This window comes from Cottoperca gobio, chromosome 15 (genome assembly GCF_900634415.1).
Source record: "Cottoperca gobio chromosome 15, fCotGob3.1, whole genome shotgun sequence".
Lineage (NCBI taxonomy): Eukaryota > Metazoa > Chordata > Actinopteri > Perciformes > Bovichtidae > Cottoperca > Cottoperca gobio.
This window is the reverse complement of record NC_041369.1, coordinates 2,735,578-2,751,758: the sequence shown is the minus strand read 5'-3', so window position 1 is coordinate 2,751,758 and position 16,181 is coordinate 2,735,578. Positions and strand designations below refer to the sequence as shown.

Here is a 16,181-nt window from a genome sequence, read left to right as displayed (position 1 = left end):
GAAAAACAAAAACAAGCGCCGTCCACCTCAGCTGCCACTGCTCGAAAGCATTGATGTTATTCCCAGGATACACACTGAATAAAACTAATCTGAATTAATGATAAAACACTAACACTCTGGTCGGGACTTGGACCAGCAGCAGACGAGCTGCACTCTGGCTGCTCGTAGTAGCAGAGCTAACACCTGCAGAGCTAACATCAGTAGAGCTAACACCTGCAGAGCTAACACCAGCAGAGCTAACACCAGCAGAGCTAACACCTTCAGAGCTAACATCAGCAGAGTTAACACCTGCAGAGCTAACATCAGTAGAGCTAACATCAGCAGAGTTAACACCTGCAGAGCTAACATCAGTAGAGCTAACACCTGCAGAGCTAACACCAGCAGAGCTAACACCTGCAGAGCTAACATCAGTAGAGCTAACACTTGCAGTGCTAACACCAGCAGAGCTAACATCTGCATCACTGCCTCAGACTTGTTGCTTTGTGCTCGTTTATTGTTGGATGCATGCTCCAAAGAAAGCACTCAGAGAAATATATGCCAATATTTGTTAAGGTATTAGGGTTAATGGTTTCCACCCTGCTCATGCCACTTTTGCTCCAAATAGGCTTTATTTTAAAATCGGAAACACTTGGAACTCTCCTCTACGCGAATGACTTGTGACTTTGCTTAGACTTAAGCCTTTTTATGTAAAAGGATTTATATCCTCCTGAAGCCTGATTATTATGTTATAAACATAATTGCACAGTAAATAAACACTCCTTAATAAAATGTATTTGTTTGCTCCCTGGGTACATGGTGTATCAGAGCAATTGAAGGTACAAACAACAAAACATTTGTTTAATAATATAATATTTATTATTATTTTGAAATGTTATTATGTAACTTCAATCTCAGAGAATTTTAGTTTTTATAATAACATAATATAGCAGCCTAATAATAAGAAAAATATAAGAATTGAAATACTAAATTAATATAATCAATATGTAATATAAATTATAAATACTAAGAATAATAATTAGAATAATACAAACAGAATAATAATCAACATTAGAATTTAGGGGAGACAAACAGGAAGCCTACATTTTATTTCATGGGGGGCGGTAAGGGACCTGGATAATGGATAGAGGGGCGCTGGCCCAAAAAAGGTTGAGAACCACTGGTGAAGCCGTTAGTCTCATCTGACACACAAGTTTGGTGCTGATGTGAGGGCAGCTTTAGGGAACGGAGACGCTGTGCATTTCTCAGAACATGACCCACGTATGTCACTTCAGGCAGACACAATTGCAGCTTAGCCAGAGAAGCTCTGTGCCCACACTCAGCCAGTCTTTGCACAAGCAGAATAGAATCTCTTTTACAGGCCTCTTTAGAGGGTGAAGCAATACAGAGGCGATTGACTTAATGGAACAACGTACTACCACCAGGTCATCATTAGGTGTTGAGACCATATTAGACTTAGTATCAGTCATAATTGGACTTATAAATGACCTCATATGTTGTATATCATCTCACCCTTCAAAAACTAAAATGATGCACTTAATATTTTCCCCCTAAGAATAATAATTTTTCTTACCTGCATTTTTCTTTTTAGGCCAGCAGAGGGCAGACAGTACAAATGCCATGCTCCAGCCTGGCTGCCGAATCTAAAATTGAGAAGCCACCACCGAAATGTCTTCAGATTCTGAACAAAGTACAATTTTTCCAGATAATTTAGCTGTAGGGATAGTGAGAATAGGTACATCACAGGGGCTTGACTTAGATATTAACATACCTCGTTCTTAATGTGGAAGAACAAAAGTTAAATTCATTTATTTTATTTATATGAATTAACTGTAGGAGAGACAACTATTTGAATGTGGAGAAGGTGAAAACTATTAAAATAAAGTGGAAATAGTCTCAGTAGCAGGTGACACCAACAACCACTTACTATTCCAATGGGTGATTTACAATCCGGATACTAAGTGTGTGTGATACAGCCAGTCTGCACAATGAGGTCCATTTCACAAGGTTAAAGCGTGCAAAACAGCTAAGAGAATATGAGGTCGTAGACGCTCTCAATTCCAACTCCATACACGTGTCTCAAGTTGCTAGACGGACTGTAACAATGAGCAGCATACGGAAGAGGAAGTCTTTGCACGGACATCCGCTGGCTACACCAGAATCCCCGAAATGTTGGCTGTTGCCCCAAGAAGCTAAATCGCCATCAGAGCCCCTTTGTTACTCTCTCATACTCCCAGGCTAATGTCTTCCCCTTCCAACTCTTTCATAAACTTGAATCCAGATAGGCAACACAAACGTTTTAACAAGGAGTCATCACATGCAACTTTTCCTGCTTTCATCAACTTCAATACCAGCCCTTCTGTGAGCATGATGTAGATTTGTCCGCAGCACCCACTTCAGTGTCAAAGATAGCAACTCCCACAAGGCGAAGATGAACATAATAATTTGTTGCCGATATTATGCATCAGCTCCAAAGGAGATGGCACATGGCTTGGCTTGAGGGCTACGCTAAGCCCATGAAAGTCTTGAAATGAAGAGCCACTCAAATCCAAAAGATGCATGCTCCAAAGAAATCACTCAGAGAAATATATACCAATATTTGTTAAGCTATTAGGGTTAATGGTTTCCACCCTGCTCATGCCACTTTTGCTCCAAATAGGCTTTATTTTAAAATCGGAAAAACTTGGAACTCCCCTCTACGCGAATGACTTGTGACTTTGCTTAGACTTAAGCCTTTTTATGTAAAAGGATTTATATCCTCCTGAAGCCTGATTATTATGTTATAAACACAATTGCACAGTAAATAAACTCTTCACTGTCCAGGGAGTGAAAGGGATGTGAAAGTAATAACTAAAAATCTTAGAAACTGCAGGACTTCTGCCATTAACTGTTATGGTGGTTATTGGTTAACCCAGCATTTTTTATACGAGTTGTAACAGTGGGTTGTTTTATTTTGTGTTTTGAGCTAACATTGGGAATATTCTACTAAATACATAGGGGCTTTAAATAATGTAATAACTAGATTAATCAATAGTAGCTATAGTTTATGTTGAGAGATATCTGTAATGAAACACATACACACACTCTTTAGCTTCTTTCCTTTGCAAAATAAATTGACATTCAAAACAGTCTCGTACTAAATCGTAACACTTCACACTCATCAGCTCAGCCAATATGTAGTTAACATGGCACGCATGCACACATTGTACAGACTTTACATTGACACTGTAAAGAGAATGTCTCCTCTGCTATGCTAATAGATATTGCCAGTAATTCAAGGTTAGTCAAACAGCAATGTGTTTGGTTGCTGGGTATGCTCGAGAGACTTTCCCGTCCTTGCTCGACAACAAGCTGGCAGAGCTACAGCCATCAATGTCATTGCACAGACAGCGATGTAGAGCATGTGTTTCTGAGTCCAGCCCTGTGATGTCCACAATGGAAAAGCCAGGCTGCTAGCCATACCAAAGTGTATTCACAGGGAGCAGTATGGAGGGTATAGGTGTGTGATGTGTGTGTGAGAGACAAATCGAGGAAGAGGGATAGGGATCATATGCATATTGAGGGCTTAGATATGTACTCTTTAAAAGGCTCCTAATAGATATTTTGTCCATTTCAGTCACACAAGTCAATGTCCTCACAGCTGCTGCTGGGCTCTTTATGTTGGGTCTTAACTGACTGGTGTGTGTGTGTGTGTGTGTGTGTGTGTGTTTTCTAGACCTCTGTACAGTACTGTCTCTTCAAACACACAAGAGGCAATTTTACCCTTTATTGGCTTTCTGACAAGGTCTAATATTGTTCATTGTTCAACAAAATGGTCAAAGGTGTTATTGCCAAACCCATAACTGTATTTTGTTGATGGATAATGCCAACTTCATTAGTGATTCAGGCCTAGTCACACTTACAAAGGTATTTTTGTATAGCGTTTTCTATGCATAATGAGCTTTTGTCCACACCCAAGCCCCGTTTTGGGTCACTGAAAACTGAGCGGTTTTTAAAACTCCGGCCAGAGTGAAGATTTTCAGAAACTCTGTTTTCAGTGTTGACTTGTGGACAGGAAACACTGAGTTTTGGGCTTGTAAGATGCGTCACTAATGACTAAATTTATATCGCAGTATTATTTAGTTTTTTTTGCGGTGACAGTATTATATCAAAGTATTACTAAATGAAAAGGGATACTGCACTCAAAACATGAGTACAACAACTGGGTATGTCATTGATCATATCTTAAGAAACCTGTCATTGGAATGAGTAGCCTGCCCCATGTTTGTTGTTTAGTAAATGTATATGTAAACTTGTGTTTATCACGGTAACAAAGGTATTGCCAAATCCATGTCGTGGCAGGACATATGAAACCATGAACTCATGAAACCATTGTATAGCCCACCCCTGTTAATGAGGCGACTGGTTGTGCAATGGCAGCAAAAAGAAATCCATTAATTGGTGGACATGGCCAAATAACCTTGCTAACTGGACTTTTTACATGTTGATACATAAATATATATTTACTCTTCCACTATATTGAGGAACAGAGGCGTAAGTATGCGCTACATAGGTCACTGCAACATTATCCAACACTCCCACAGGATAGACCCCAACGCCATCTTCGCCGGTGGCCGGTGTGCGTGTGTGTGTGTGTGTTCTGCAACCTGCTCACTAGCCTTGACAACGCTTCAATTGCGATATTTCTTTAAACCATGTGTGGCAGGGGGGTGTGGTTAGGGCACCGGCTGCTGGGGAGAGATGGGAGTGTCTCAGCTGGAGGCCAGACAGCTGAACGGAATCAGGTAATCGGTCTCACAATAAAGGCCTGGTGATGGCCTGGTTCTGATCTTTTTTGCAGTAGGCTGGGTACCGGACTGAACGTGGAGCTCCAGCCATACCACCCTGAACACGCCGGACCTCCTGCAGACCTGGAAGCTAAGCAGAGTTGGGCCGAGCCTGTCCAAGACAGACATTGTCATGAAAAGTGCCTGAAAAGGCTGAATTTGAGTTGATGAATAAACTGTCTGTTTTTCCCATCCCTCTTCTCCTGTCGGTTTTATCCTGATTGTGAGCAGAGACGGATGGGATTTATTTTGAGAAGGAAGGAGGAACCTGTTTACAAAAATACCAGTGTATGTGTGGACTAGGCCTCAGTCTACTGATATCCAAAAGAGGAACTGGAAATGTTGTGATACAACTCACAATTATGAATTAAGCATGATTTTTAGTTGAAGTGCCCTTTAAAAGAGGCGGCCCTGGTTCGCCTCATGAATTACTCATGTTTCCTTTAAAGAAAACAGAAAAAAACAACAACAAAGAGACACAATTGCCACACAAGATGAATAAAAAAAAAAGAAGAGATGCAGAACAGCTAAAAAGCCTGCTAACAACGACAAACAGATGCTGATGATATCCGATGTTGTAGTTGTTAAGTTCTCTGTGTGTATGCTCTCTGGCAGTGGAGCAACATGTCAATCATTTTAATCTTCAATAGAAGTAAACATGTAGTGTATAATGTGTGTGGTTCAAATATTTTTCCTACTGGACACTTTAAATAATTTTAACAATACAGCAATGTCCAACCGCTATTGGTAAATGAATTTAAAATAGTAGCATTGCTACATGTAGTGCATACTCTGCTAAACTGTTCATGTTGGTGTTGTTATTTCTGCACAACTGGTCCTATCCTTTTAATCTGCCATTATTGGCACTTTTAAAGTGTTCCAGCCCCACACAGATTACAGATGCACACATCGTCTGCAGTCCTTTTGTAATACATATGAGAACTGGATTTGGCATTAAAAATGGCCATTTCAGTCACACAAATCAATGTCCTCACAGCTGCTGCTGGGCTCTTTATGTTGGGTCTTAACTGACTGGTGTGTGTGTGTGTGTGTTTTCTAGACCTCTGTACAATACTGTACATATGAAAATGCGCTCCACCTGACAATACATGCAATATATTGAGCATTGTACAGTAGGCTATGTATGAGTCCTCATCTAGCTGACACACACATTTTAATGGTCTTCATCAAATACACTGTGCAGCATAACCAGAAACTCTCCTACAATGTAATGCAATCCAATAAAACAGTGCTGATTTATATTTTACCTTGGTGGTACTTTTTACCTGATAATTGTTCTTGACATTGTGTCAGAGAGGAATGATTAAACTCTGTGGTCATTATTATGGTTGTAGTGGTTGGACTGCATTTCAATTTAATACGGTCTAACAGAACAACACTATAAATTAAGACCTCAAAAATGACCTTACCTCTCTGACAGTGTCAACAGAAGTTGAACTTTATTGCTATTTTATGTTTCAAAGAGGTAGGATTTATTTCATGACAGTTACTGGATTGTATCAGGATGTACAGGGATGTTCTATTATTGACTCAATCAGCGTAAAATACATCAGCCTGATAAAATGACATGATAGAAACACCACCAAAGCAATTAATGCCTGGAGATATTAACATTTGATTTAAATGCTATTGCTGAAGCGTTTGGGCTCGTTCCTGCTCTGAGGAAGGCCTGTGGATGAAACCCGTCAGCACTGACAATTAGATCAAATGTAAAGCTCTAAAGGCATTGATTGCTTTGGGGGTGTGACACTTTTTTCTACCTAAGCACACTTTCTGCCTTTAAAGTACTGATAGAACTGATGGTCAGAGCTTTGAAAATAAAACCCAATTTGTAATTAAAGCTTCAAGCATCGCTTAGCGTGCTTGTCGGCATGTGCGCCAGCCACCGTCTTGTTATGACCACGTGACACTACGTAAAAGAGTACACTATTATTTACTCGGTGGAGTAGATGCTGCTATATTTCCTACTTCCACTAGGGGGTTCTATGACTTTGGCTCAATATTGATGTGTGGTTGTGGTCGGGCTGGGATTCTTATCAAGCAGGTCAAGTTTGTTGCAGATTGGACGACGTTAAGTTAAGTTACAGACACTTCCTGTTTCATGGTGAGGAACACTACGATATTGCAAAGGTGTTTGATGAAAACTCGAAAGCTTGGCAATTTAATATTGAACATATCTTACGGTAAAAGCTTAACGCTGACCAGACTTGAAGTGACTCTGTAAATCTGTGAGAGGAGTTTCTAAAGGTTTGACGCATGTAAATCGTCTAAAAATAACCTCTGGTCCTTTGACCTATGACTTCATCGTTTGAAGTATTCACTATTCCTTCGCAATTTAGTGTCACATTGGTTATAAGGTTATTCCAACCAAAATTTAAATTTTTCCGATTAACTATCTTGGAGAAGTTAGTAAAAGTTCTCTAAAAATACTCATCATTCAAAACAGCCGACATGCGGGTAGGCTCTGTCTAATTAAATACAATTTGAAATATGTCTGCAATGACCAGATTTACCATTAATATCAGAGTAACTATTGGGCTCCTGGCTTTCGTACTTAGGCCTAAAAAAATATTATATGGTGTTTTCTGTATGAAACATCTTGCATCTTGCTAATCTTGATAGCATGAAAGTGTTTTTTGTTTATTGTTTCCAAATTAAACTATTTAAAGATTGTGGGTTTGTGCAGGATGTCTTGTGTTGTGCTGGTGATGATTCTCTCTGACCAATCAGTGGTCTGCAGTGTTTTACATCCACCTTCTAGTATCAGCTCAGCTCGCTTGGAACCTCACCTGAAAAAGTACCAGGCACTATCCACAACTCTTGCTGAACCAAAAAAGAGCGAGTCAAATCGAGTAGAGCCGTGTTGTTCCATGCAGTGAAAATGCGCCATTACACTCCTGACTTATTTACTACCTATGGCATGAAATGTCAAGCGGCGCCTCTAAACGTTTTTCATCACGGTGCCGAATGTATCGTCACCCACCAATCTGTAGAAGTGCTGGAGAGAAACTTATTTCTATGCTAATCGTGTTGACAAATGTGTTGTGATCCGGTTGCCATTTTTGAGCGGATTTGAATTCCCCCCCTGAATTGAATTGTACTGTGAATTATCATATAATTGCATTTTCAGACGTGATTTATGTGCTCTGGTTAGTTGGTGGCGACATTTCTTCAGCTGGTCTGACTCCAAACACTGCAGGATGTTTCTCCACCAGTAAACATCAATCTTCCCCCCTCCCTCCTCCTGCTCTTTTCTTTCTTCATTCATTTGGTCGTTTTCTCTCTTCCTGTCTTACTTGCTTTCATTCATTAATTCTTTGCTTTTTTCTTCCAGTTTCCCTACAGACGATGCTTTCACTTGCTCTTTTATACTTTCCATCTTCCATCACCTATCTCAACTCTAAAGAATGACAGTGAGGTGCTCTCAGGGTTATACAGTAGCTCTGCCTCCTTCATATCACACACACACACACACACACACACACACACACACACACACACACACACACACACACACACACACACACACACACACAAACAGCTTATCTTCTCTCTCATTGTTTTTTTTCCTTCTCTATCTCATGTGCTGGAACAGTCTCTCTCCGTCTCTTCTGTCCTCCTACAGTATTAGAAATGTATAGATAGATAGTATAGAAATGTCTCTGAAAGCTGTCCACTGAAAATAGGGGTAAACATTTAAATGCCAATAGAACATAACATGGTCCTTTCAATGTTTACATGCACAGGAATGTTCCACTATTATTCTGAATTTGAAAATATAGTTAATTTGATATGGGTAATGTAAACAGCATATTTTGTTTGGAAATTCCAATTAGTTAATCCTATTTTGATGCAAAGAAAGCTAAATGGCAGCTCCAGCCGTTCCGTTTTGCATATTTTGACGTGATAGGGGTCATGTTAGTCGGCGTATGCACAGCTGCATGTAAATGGCAACATTCGTGGATTTATATATTCTTTTAGCCATGTTAACACCTTAATGGAATAAGGTCAAAAACCTTGTTAACTGGTGATACTTTTAATAGCCTGCATAGAGCTGGAGCAGGACTGCTGTATGCATTGACTGGGTGAAAGAATAATGGACTGGATTAACTGAAAATGTGTGGGTTTTTTGTTTGTTTCTATCACACTTTGACAAGAACAAAACAATGGCTGATATAAAGCACAGCTTTTTCAGAGCTCAAGGTGGGGGCACACGTTTGCAAACTGGCAAACAAAGTGCAAAACAACTCAATTATTACATAAAGTTAAAACTACTTGATATATTTATATTAACATTGAATCAATGTTTTTTGGGTTGTAGAGTAATAGATGTTTGATGCCTTTACAACCCCATACTAGGGGTTCCCTCAACTCTAATTATTATCATTTTTTCATTCATACACTGAGCACGCAGCTTTCTTCAGCCAAAAGCTCTCGTAAATATACGACGAGACACGTCCGGCAGATACACACACCTAGTTGCAAACTAGCTGTCTGCCGAACAAAGCTAGAAACTAGCTTGTGAACATAGAGCATTTTAAAGCTACAAATCCAGATGCACTTAAAAGAAATACTTGTCTCAGTAATATCTTGTTGCCACATTTGTTACCTCAGACAAACAAAAAACATAACCTCCTTGTCGGTTTGTCAGCAGGGTTATGGTAAAAACAACCATTTTCATGAAACTTAGTGGAATGGCGTAGCATGGGCCGAGGAAGAACCCATTACATGTTGGAGGGGAATCAAATCACAGGGCGGATACACACATTATTTTTCACTTATGGAAACGGCTTAACGGAAGGTCTGCACTCTCTGAGTTTCCTCCTAGTTCTATGCTACTTGTTTCATGTGTTAAATGTTCTTTTGCTGCTTTTTTTTTTTTATTAAATTGGATTTTTTCAAGGTTCATTTATTGTCATTGTACAACACAGGGTTGCATAACAAAATGCTTTTGAAGTTCCTTTATGCTGCACAAGAAAAGCAAAAAACTTAACTAAACAAAAACAGTAGTGCATTCCTGTAGTTAATTTTTAGAATTTGCATCAGGAGGAATGTGGTCGGAATATGTGCTTTACCCATTGCTTTACATTGGGCTCATGTCTAACTTTACAAACTGCCACTTAAAAATCTCCATTTATCATCTGACAAAGGTTATGTTATTACAAATTATCATTTAATTTAGAAATGCTTTCCTTAGCTGTGAGAATTAACGACATGCTGAGTTAATTTGTTTGAAAGATGTTGTTCAGTGGCTGATGCTTTACATTGCGGAGCAGTACATACTGTATCTGCAGCAGGACTGCTTGTGTGACACAAAGTTACAATCATCTATACTTAAACATGTTTATTTTCGGCCAAAATGTCCTTTCAGTTGTCTGTCATTTATACTTACACACAAAGCATTTGTGGGAGACAGGTGATTGACAAGGCAGTTTGACAAGTGATTGACAGGTTTGACAGAAAGAAGAGATTGAAGACATTTTTTATAAAGATTGATGGATCAGGAAACGACTTGACACTGGACTGATGTGACGATTGCAGCCTCTGACAGCAGGATTTAAAGGATCAATACATATCCTTTTTATTCTACAATACAATGGCGGGATGAAGTTGTTGATTTTAGATGACTAAAACATTATTTGGTTTGCTGCTGGGACTCAACGCATTAAAAGAGTCAAGTATTGCTACAAATCAGCTTGTTTTTAATGTCCTACATGAAATAGAAATTCTCTCCTTCCTCTGTGTAAAGACCCTGTCACACATATCTGTATGACAGAAACGTATGCTGGCTCATATGAAATATCGGCAATACGTTGATATAAATTAAGGGTAAGTTGTGATCGTTCGAAGGACGCAGACGATCCGCCGAACACGCCAGACATACGGCCCTGTCACACAGTTCCGTATGGCAGAAACGTATGCCGGCATATATGAACATTAGCTCAAACTTTGTCAGAGTCCAAATACGTCCAACTTTTCCACAGCGGTGTTGTAGCTGACTGTTACGTCCCCTTGAGGATTATAACTAATTATTATACGTATTACTCACAGGGACTCTATATACCAGGGGTATTCAACTAAATTTCTAAGGTCCAGTTAGAGAACATTTCCGCGAACAAAGGTCCGGAGCATCATAATGTCTAACTTGCGTTATGAATTAGTGTGAGATATATTGAAGCAGCCGTATCAACGTCTGCACGTCAACAACTGACTGTCAAATCTAATAAAGAAAGTACAATTTTAAAACATTTAGACAATATTTATTGTCACTTAACATTGAACAGATATATATATAATACTGTAGATATGTATAATGTTCTTCTTGGGCTTCATTTAAAAATAAAATTGAAAATAAATAAAATAGCTTTTGAAAAATTGTGCATCTTAAAATAAAGTGCTTAATCTTAGAATAATTAAATAAAGTGTAGCAGCAGCTTGAGTTTCCCTTTTTCTTTAACTGTTTCACATCTTGATTTAACTCTCAACCAATGTTAGAATAAATCAGTCTCAACACATCTTAACAATTGAACAGTTTAACCCAGGCTAGCACATCCTGGGTTAAACTGTAACTATATAAATAATAGTAATAAAATAAAAATAATAAATTGGCTGTAGAATTCACCGTCAGCCGACGTAGCTTATATCTAATGTACCTCTAACGTATTCACGTACTGTATTCACGTAGGTATTCACTAGGTATTCACGTACGTATTCCGTATTCACGTATGTCTAACGTAACGTAACGTCTGCATAACTTATGAAGCACATGTTGGGTACGTCCGAAAAATTTTAACACACTCAAAACATTTTCACAGACTCAGCGTTCAACAACGCACCCCAGCGTAACACAGTGAGCTCTTAACGAATACTACTTATACCTTACCTTATATCAACATACACCAGCGTATTGGCAATATTTTGTATACGCCATATTTTTGTATACGTTATGCATTTGTTGGGCACTCGTCTGATACATTTTGTATAAGTAAGTGATACACTATCAATAGGTTAGACATGCGTATCTGTATATGTTCACTTTTCCGATCCGATGACAAGTTGGATGTATTTGGACTCGGACAAATCGTGAGCTATTTTTCGTATACGTTTCCGCCATACGGATATGTGTGACAGGGCCTTTAGCTCCATAAATCCATTGCAATTTCAATCAAAATGATCTAATTCAACATTGTATTACATTGCTTGATGAGTCATCTTAATTTTCAAATTACATGTTTGTGAACAGATGAAAGAGCACGCAATCAAACTTCATAAAGCATGACAATTGAATATTGGAATAGAGCCTGGGAAACCATTTGCTATGCTCACATCAGTCTCTTAAAAGTGATTTATCATTGAATAAACCTATTACTTGGTTTAAACCTTTCACCCAAATCAATTAGCATATGATTGATTTTGTTGAAATTGCCAAATATAATGCTTTAAAAAGTACTGCCAGTAAACATCAGCTTTCCCAGGCCGCTACCTAATCACACACAATCAAAGGTGCTTTCAACCTGTGAAATTATGAACTTGTTTACCTGCAATGAGTTTAGTGCGAACCAACTCTATTAGCGTGGCAGAGTGATTTCTCTTCTCTTTCCTGCCAACAGATTTCTTGATCCGTGGTGTGTGCATAATTAACCATCAATGATTAGCTTCTCGGCTGAAGTGGAGAACACCAGTAAGCCAGGAGCTCTCACTCTTATTTGTTTCAAGGACCCCTGAATGGATCCACAATGGACCACTGATGCGTTTCCTCACATTCTGTTCAGATGAAACCCATCTGAGAAGTCAGCTGTGTACAATACTACCTTGTATAGTCCGGTAGGGTTAATGAAGAAGAAAGGGGGGGACCTACACTGTAAAAAAAATACTAACTTGCCAAAAGGATATTAGTACTGTTGATTTTATGGTTGGAGTTGGTTGATAATGTTGGAATTTGATTCCATATTTTACTGTAAGAGTACAGGTTTTAACATTAGAAACTATTTTGCAATATAATTAACATGAAAATACCATACACAGTAAAAAAGAAAAAGTATTTAAAAATATGTTTGCCTTTCTAGATTGCCTTCGTGTCAAATGGTCATAGAGTCATGAATACTAAACACTGGACCCCGACCAATCATAGCTTTCTGTCTTTCAATATTTACATGACATAGGTAGACGGTAAGGAGGTGTCAGAGGCCGACTTCACTGTTCCACCTGACAGCACCAACAACATCATTCCTGTTTTTCTTTTCCATGTGTGGAAGAGTTCTCTAGGCCAACATCACAGAGCACATTGTAGAAGTTGTTAAACCAGACAAGAGAAGGCCAGGTCTGAAAAATGAATCCAATGCAAAAGTGTCTTCAACTTTCATTCTCTCCATATATCCAGCAGCGGGCGACTCCACTGGTTGCCAAAAGAAGTCCGGTTGTAGAGAAGTCTATGAGAAAATGGCCCTACTTCTTGATTTATTAACAGTTAATAAGTTAGTTAGTAGTTAGTTAAATTCTTCTTACAACATGATGTTCATTTTGTATGATGGTCCCATTTAGAGTAAAATACAGGATAAAGCAGGGTATGCTTTTACTCCACCATTTCATGTCATTTCTGGTTGCAAAAAAAACAAGATGGTGATGGCCAAAACGCCAAACTTGAGGTTTAAAAACTGTAGTCCACAAACCACTGAGTGACGTCAAGGTGATTACGTCCACTTCTTATATACAAGGTATGCTTTCACTATAACAAGACCGAAAACAAACAACAGAGTTTTAGCCAATGCCCCAAAACGATGTTGATTAACACTCAAGTGACAAGCTACTGTGGCCCTGAAGGTCAAAACAAGATGACATTTTACATGAAATGTTTTTCCGTTTTGGGAAAAAAATTGTTTTATGAAATGTTGTTGTGTTTTGTGAAATGGTGTTCCGTTTTCACCTTTACGGCCACTGTACAAAGCCTTTTATAGCTTGTCATTTAATTTGGAGGCCCATCACTTATTTTCGTCCCCATCGCCTGTAATATTATGTAGTCCGAACCATGCATTATGCATCTTCTCATTGTTGTGTGAGTTTCGCAATATGGAAAGTAGCCTTACCAGTTTTCTTTCATTTTGACAAAACCAAAATACATTAATTTTATTGTCATATAAGAGTGAAACAGAAAATCCTCACATTTCAGAGGCTGAAAGCAGCACTTTCTTTGCTTTTCTCTCTTAAATATTATCGACATTTGATACATTTTGAGTAAATCAACTCATCAAGTTAATGACTGAGAGCACTGGGGGTCCTGGTAGCCTAAAGGTTTACCATGCGTAACACAAATCCCTGATTCAATATTGCTCAGGCTCGATGTTGCATGTCTTACCCCCCTCTCTCTTCACCCATGTTTCTTGTCTGTACCTACACTGTGAACTATCCAGTAAAGACAAAAATAACTATTGATTCTAATCATTTACAGTAAAGATGGTTATATATAGATCAATCGATCTTTAGATTGATCTTAAGATATTCATCTTAAGTAGAGCTGCAATTAACAATTATTTTTATTAATCTGATGACTATTCTATGAATGGTTTGTTCTAACAGCGACACATGGCCATCACAATTCCCTAAAGCCCAAGGTGACGTCCTCACGCTGCTTGTTTTGTATAATATCACATGAGGCAAACTCAAGGAACAAATCATCACAATCCTTTATAGGTAATTATGATCTGAAAGAATGTAATCAACTTTTAACTATTAAAAGTTAACTTTTTTAAGTTAAAGAATAAATCTGTCAAACTGTGGTCTGTGGACCTCATATGAGGTCATGCCATGACCCATTGGTTATCGTTTTGTCCTGACATTTAAAAAATGTACTTGTTTTGAGTTTGGAATAAACCACCATATAAGAAAAGATGGATAAAAGCTTGGTCAATTTCTGAAATAAAATGTTTCTCATGTTATCAGCATCGGGACCCCCTGGAACTCTCTCAAAGACCCCTGGAGGTAACCATGTAGTATTTTTTATTAACTACTTTATTCTTGACAAACACAGTATGAGGTATGACACAGGCTTCTCTCTCTGCCTCTCTTTGTCTCTCTGCCTCTCTATCAGCTGGGTTTATTCTCAGCGCACACTGATGCGCACAACATAACAAGCCCCCCCCCCCCCCCCCCCCTCCTTCTGGCGTGCTCTCTCTCTCTCTCTCTCTCCCCAGGTCCGCTCCTTTATCCCGTCTCTCCTCCTCTGCTGTGCACCTGCTCCTCCCTCCTGCCTTATTATCCTCTGATTCAGAGCAGCGCTCCGTCCTCGCCAAGTGATGCTCCAAGGCGGCGCAAATCGGTGGGTTATCACCGCCCGCTACAGGGAGGACCGCTCAGCCCTGTTTTTCACCTCTGGAAACATGCGCTGAAGGACGGCACAACATGGGAATTTAACGGGGCTTGTGAGAGAGTGAGCTGGAGGAGGGTAGGACGACAGAGAAGCACTCAAGTCCCATCCGAGAGAAGAGAGGAAGGAGGAGGAGGGGTCTCCGGGGAAACGGTCCAGCTGGGACGGGGGTACGAAGCGGAAGGTTTTGTGCTTTACATAGTTTGAAATGAACCTGTTTTTGTTTTTTGTTTGTGAAGAATAACATCCCATGATTTAAAGGAAGGTTCTTGGAGTTTCGGTTGGTGCCTCTCTATTTGTGATGGAGTGAGTGAAAGAGAGGGCACACGGTAACTTCACCCTCGCCATGAAATCAGTGTTTTTCAGCCGTTTCTTCATCCTGCTGCCCTGGGTCCTGATTGTCATCATCATGATCGATATCGACAGTAAAAAGGCGATCCGGGCACCAGCAGTCGGACGGACCGGCAGGGCTCAACGGGCCGCCCGGACTGGCGCACCGGGGGTCGGTGGTACCCAGAACCAGTCCGCTCTACCTGTTATCTACGCCATCACTCCAACTTATACCCGTCCGGTGCAAAAAGCGGAGTTGACCCGTCTCGCCCACGTCTTCCGCCAGGTTCCCCGGCTCCACTGGATCGTAGTGGAGGACTCGACGACGCGCACTGAGCTGGTGGCGCGCTTCTTGGTGCGGTGCGGCGTGCAGTACACGCACCTGCATGTGCTCACTCCCCGCAGGTTCAAGCGCACCGGGATGCCGCGCGCCACTGAACAGAGGAATGTGGCTCTCGCGTGGCTCCGGCAGCACCGGGGCAGGCGGGACGCCGGGGTGGTTTTCTTCGCGGATGACGACAACACATACAGCCTGGAGCTGTTTGAGGAGGTAACCGGACATTTAATCTGTCACCTGTGTTATCATTGTCTGTCCTGCTCAGTTCTCAGTTCTTCACTTTACCTCTAACCAAGAGCATCATGGGAGT

At 40.0% G+C, this 16,181-nt stretch overlaps 1 protein-coding gene and 1 long non-coding RNA gene across 2 annotated transcripts in view; one reads left to right on the top strand and one right to left on the bottom strand.

Annotated features, from left to right (window-relative positions):
- LOC115020061 (uncharacterized) overlaps positions 1-16,181 on the bottom strand; it is a 32,560-nt gene that overhangs the window by 11,242 nt on the left and 5,137 nt on the right. The gene's annotated exons all lie outside the window — the stretch shown is intronic.
- b3gat2 (beta-1,3-glucuronyltransferase 2 (glucuronosyltransferase S)) overlaps positions 15,387-16,181 on the top strand; it is a 43,925-nt gene continuing 43,130 nt past the window's right edge. The window contains exon 1 of the mRNA XM_029449927.1: positions 15,387-16,084. Coding sequence (XP_029305787.1) covers positions 15,551-16,084 — 534 coding nt within the window. The 5' untranslated portion in view covers positions 15,387-15,550. The remainder of the gene's footprint in view (positions 16,085-16,181) is intronic.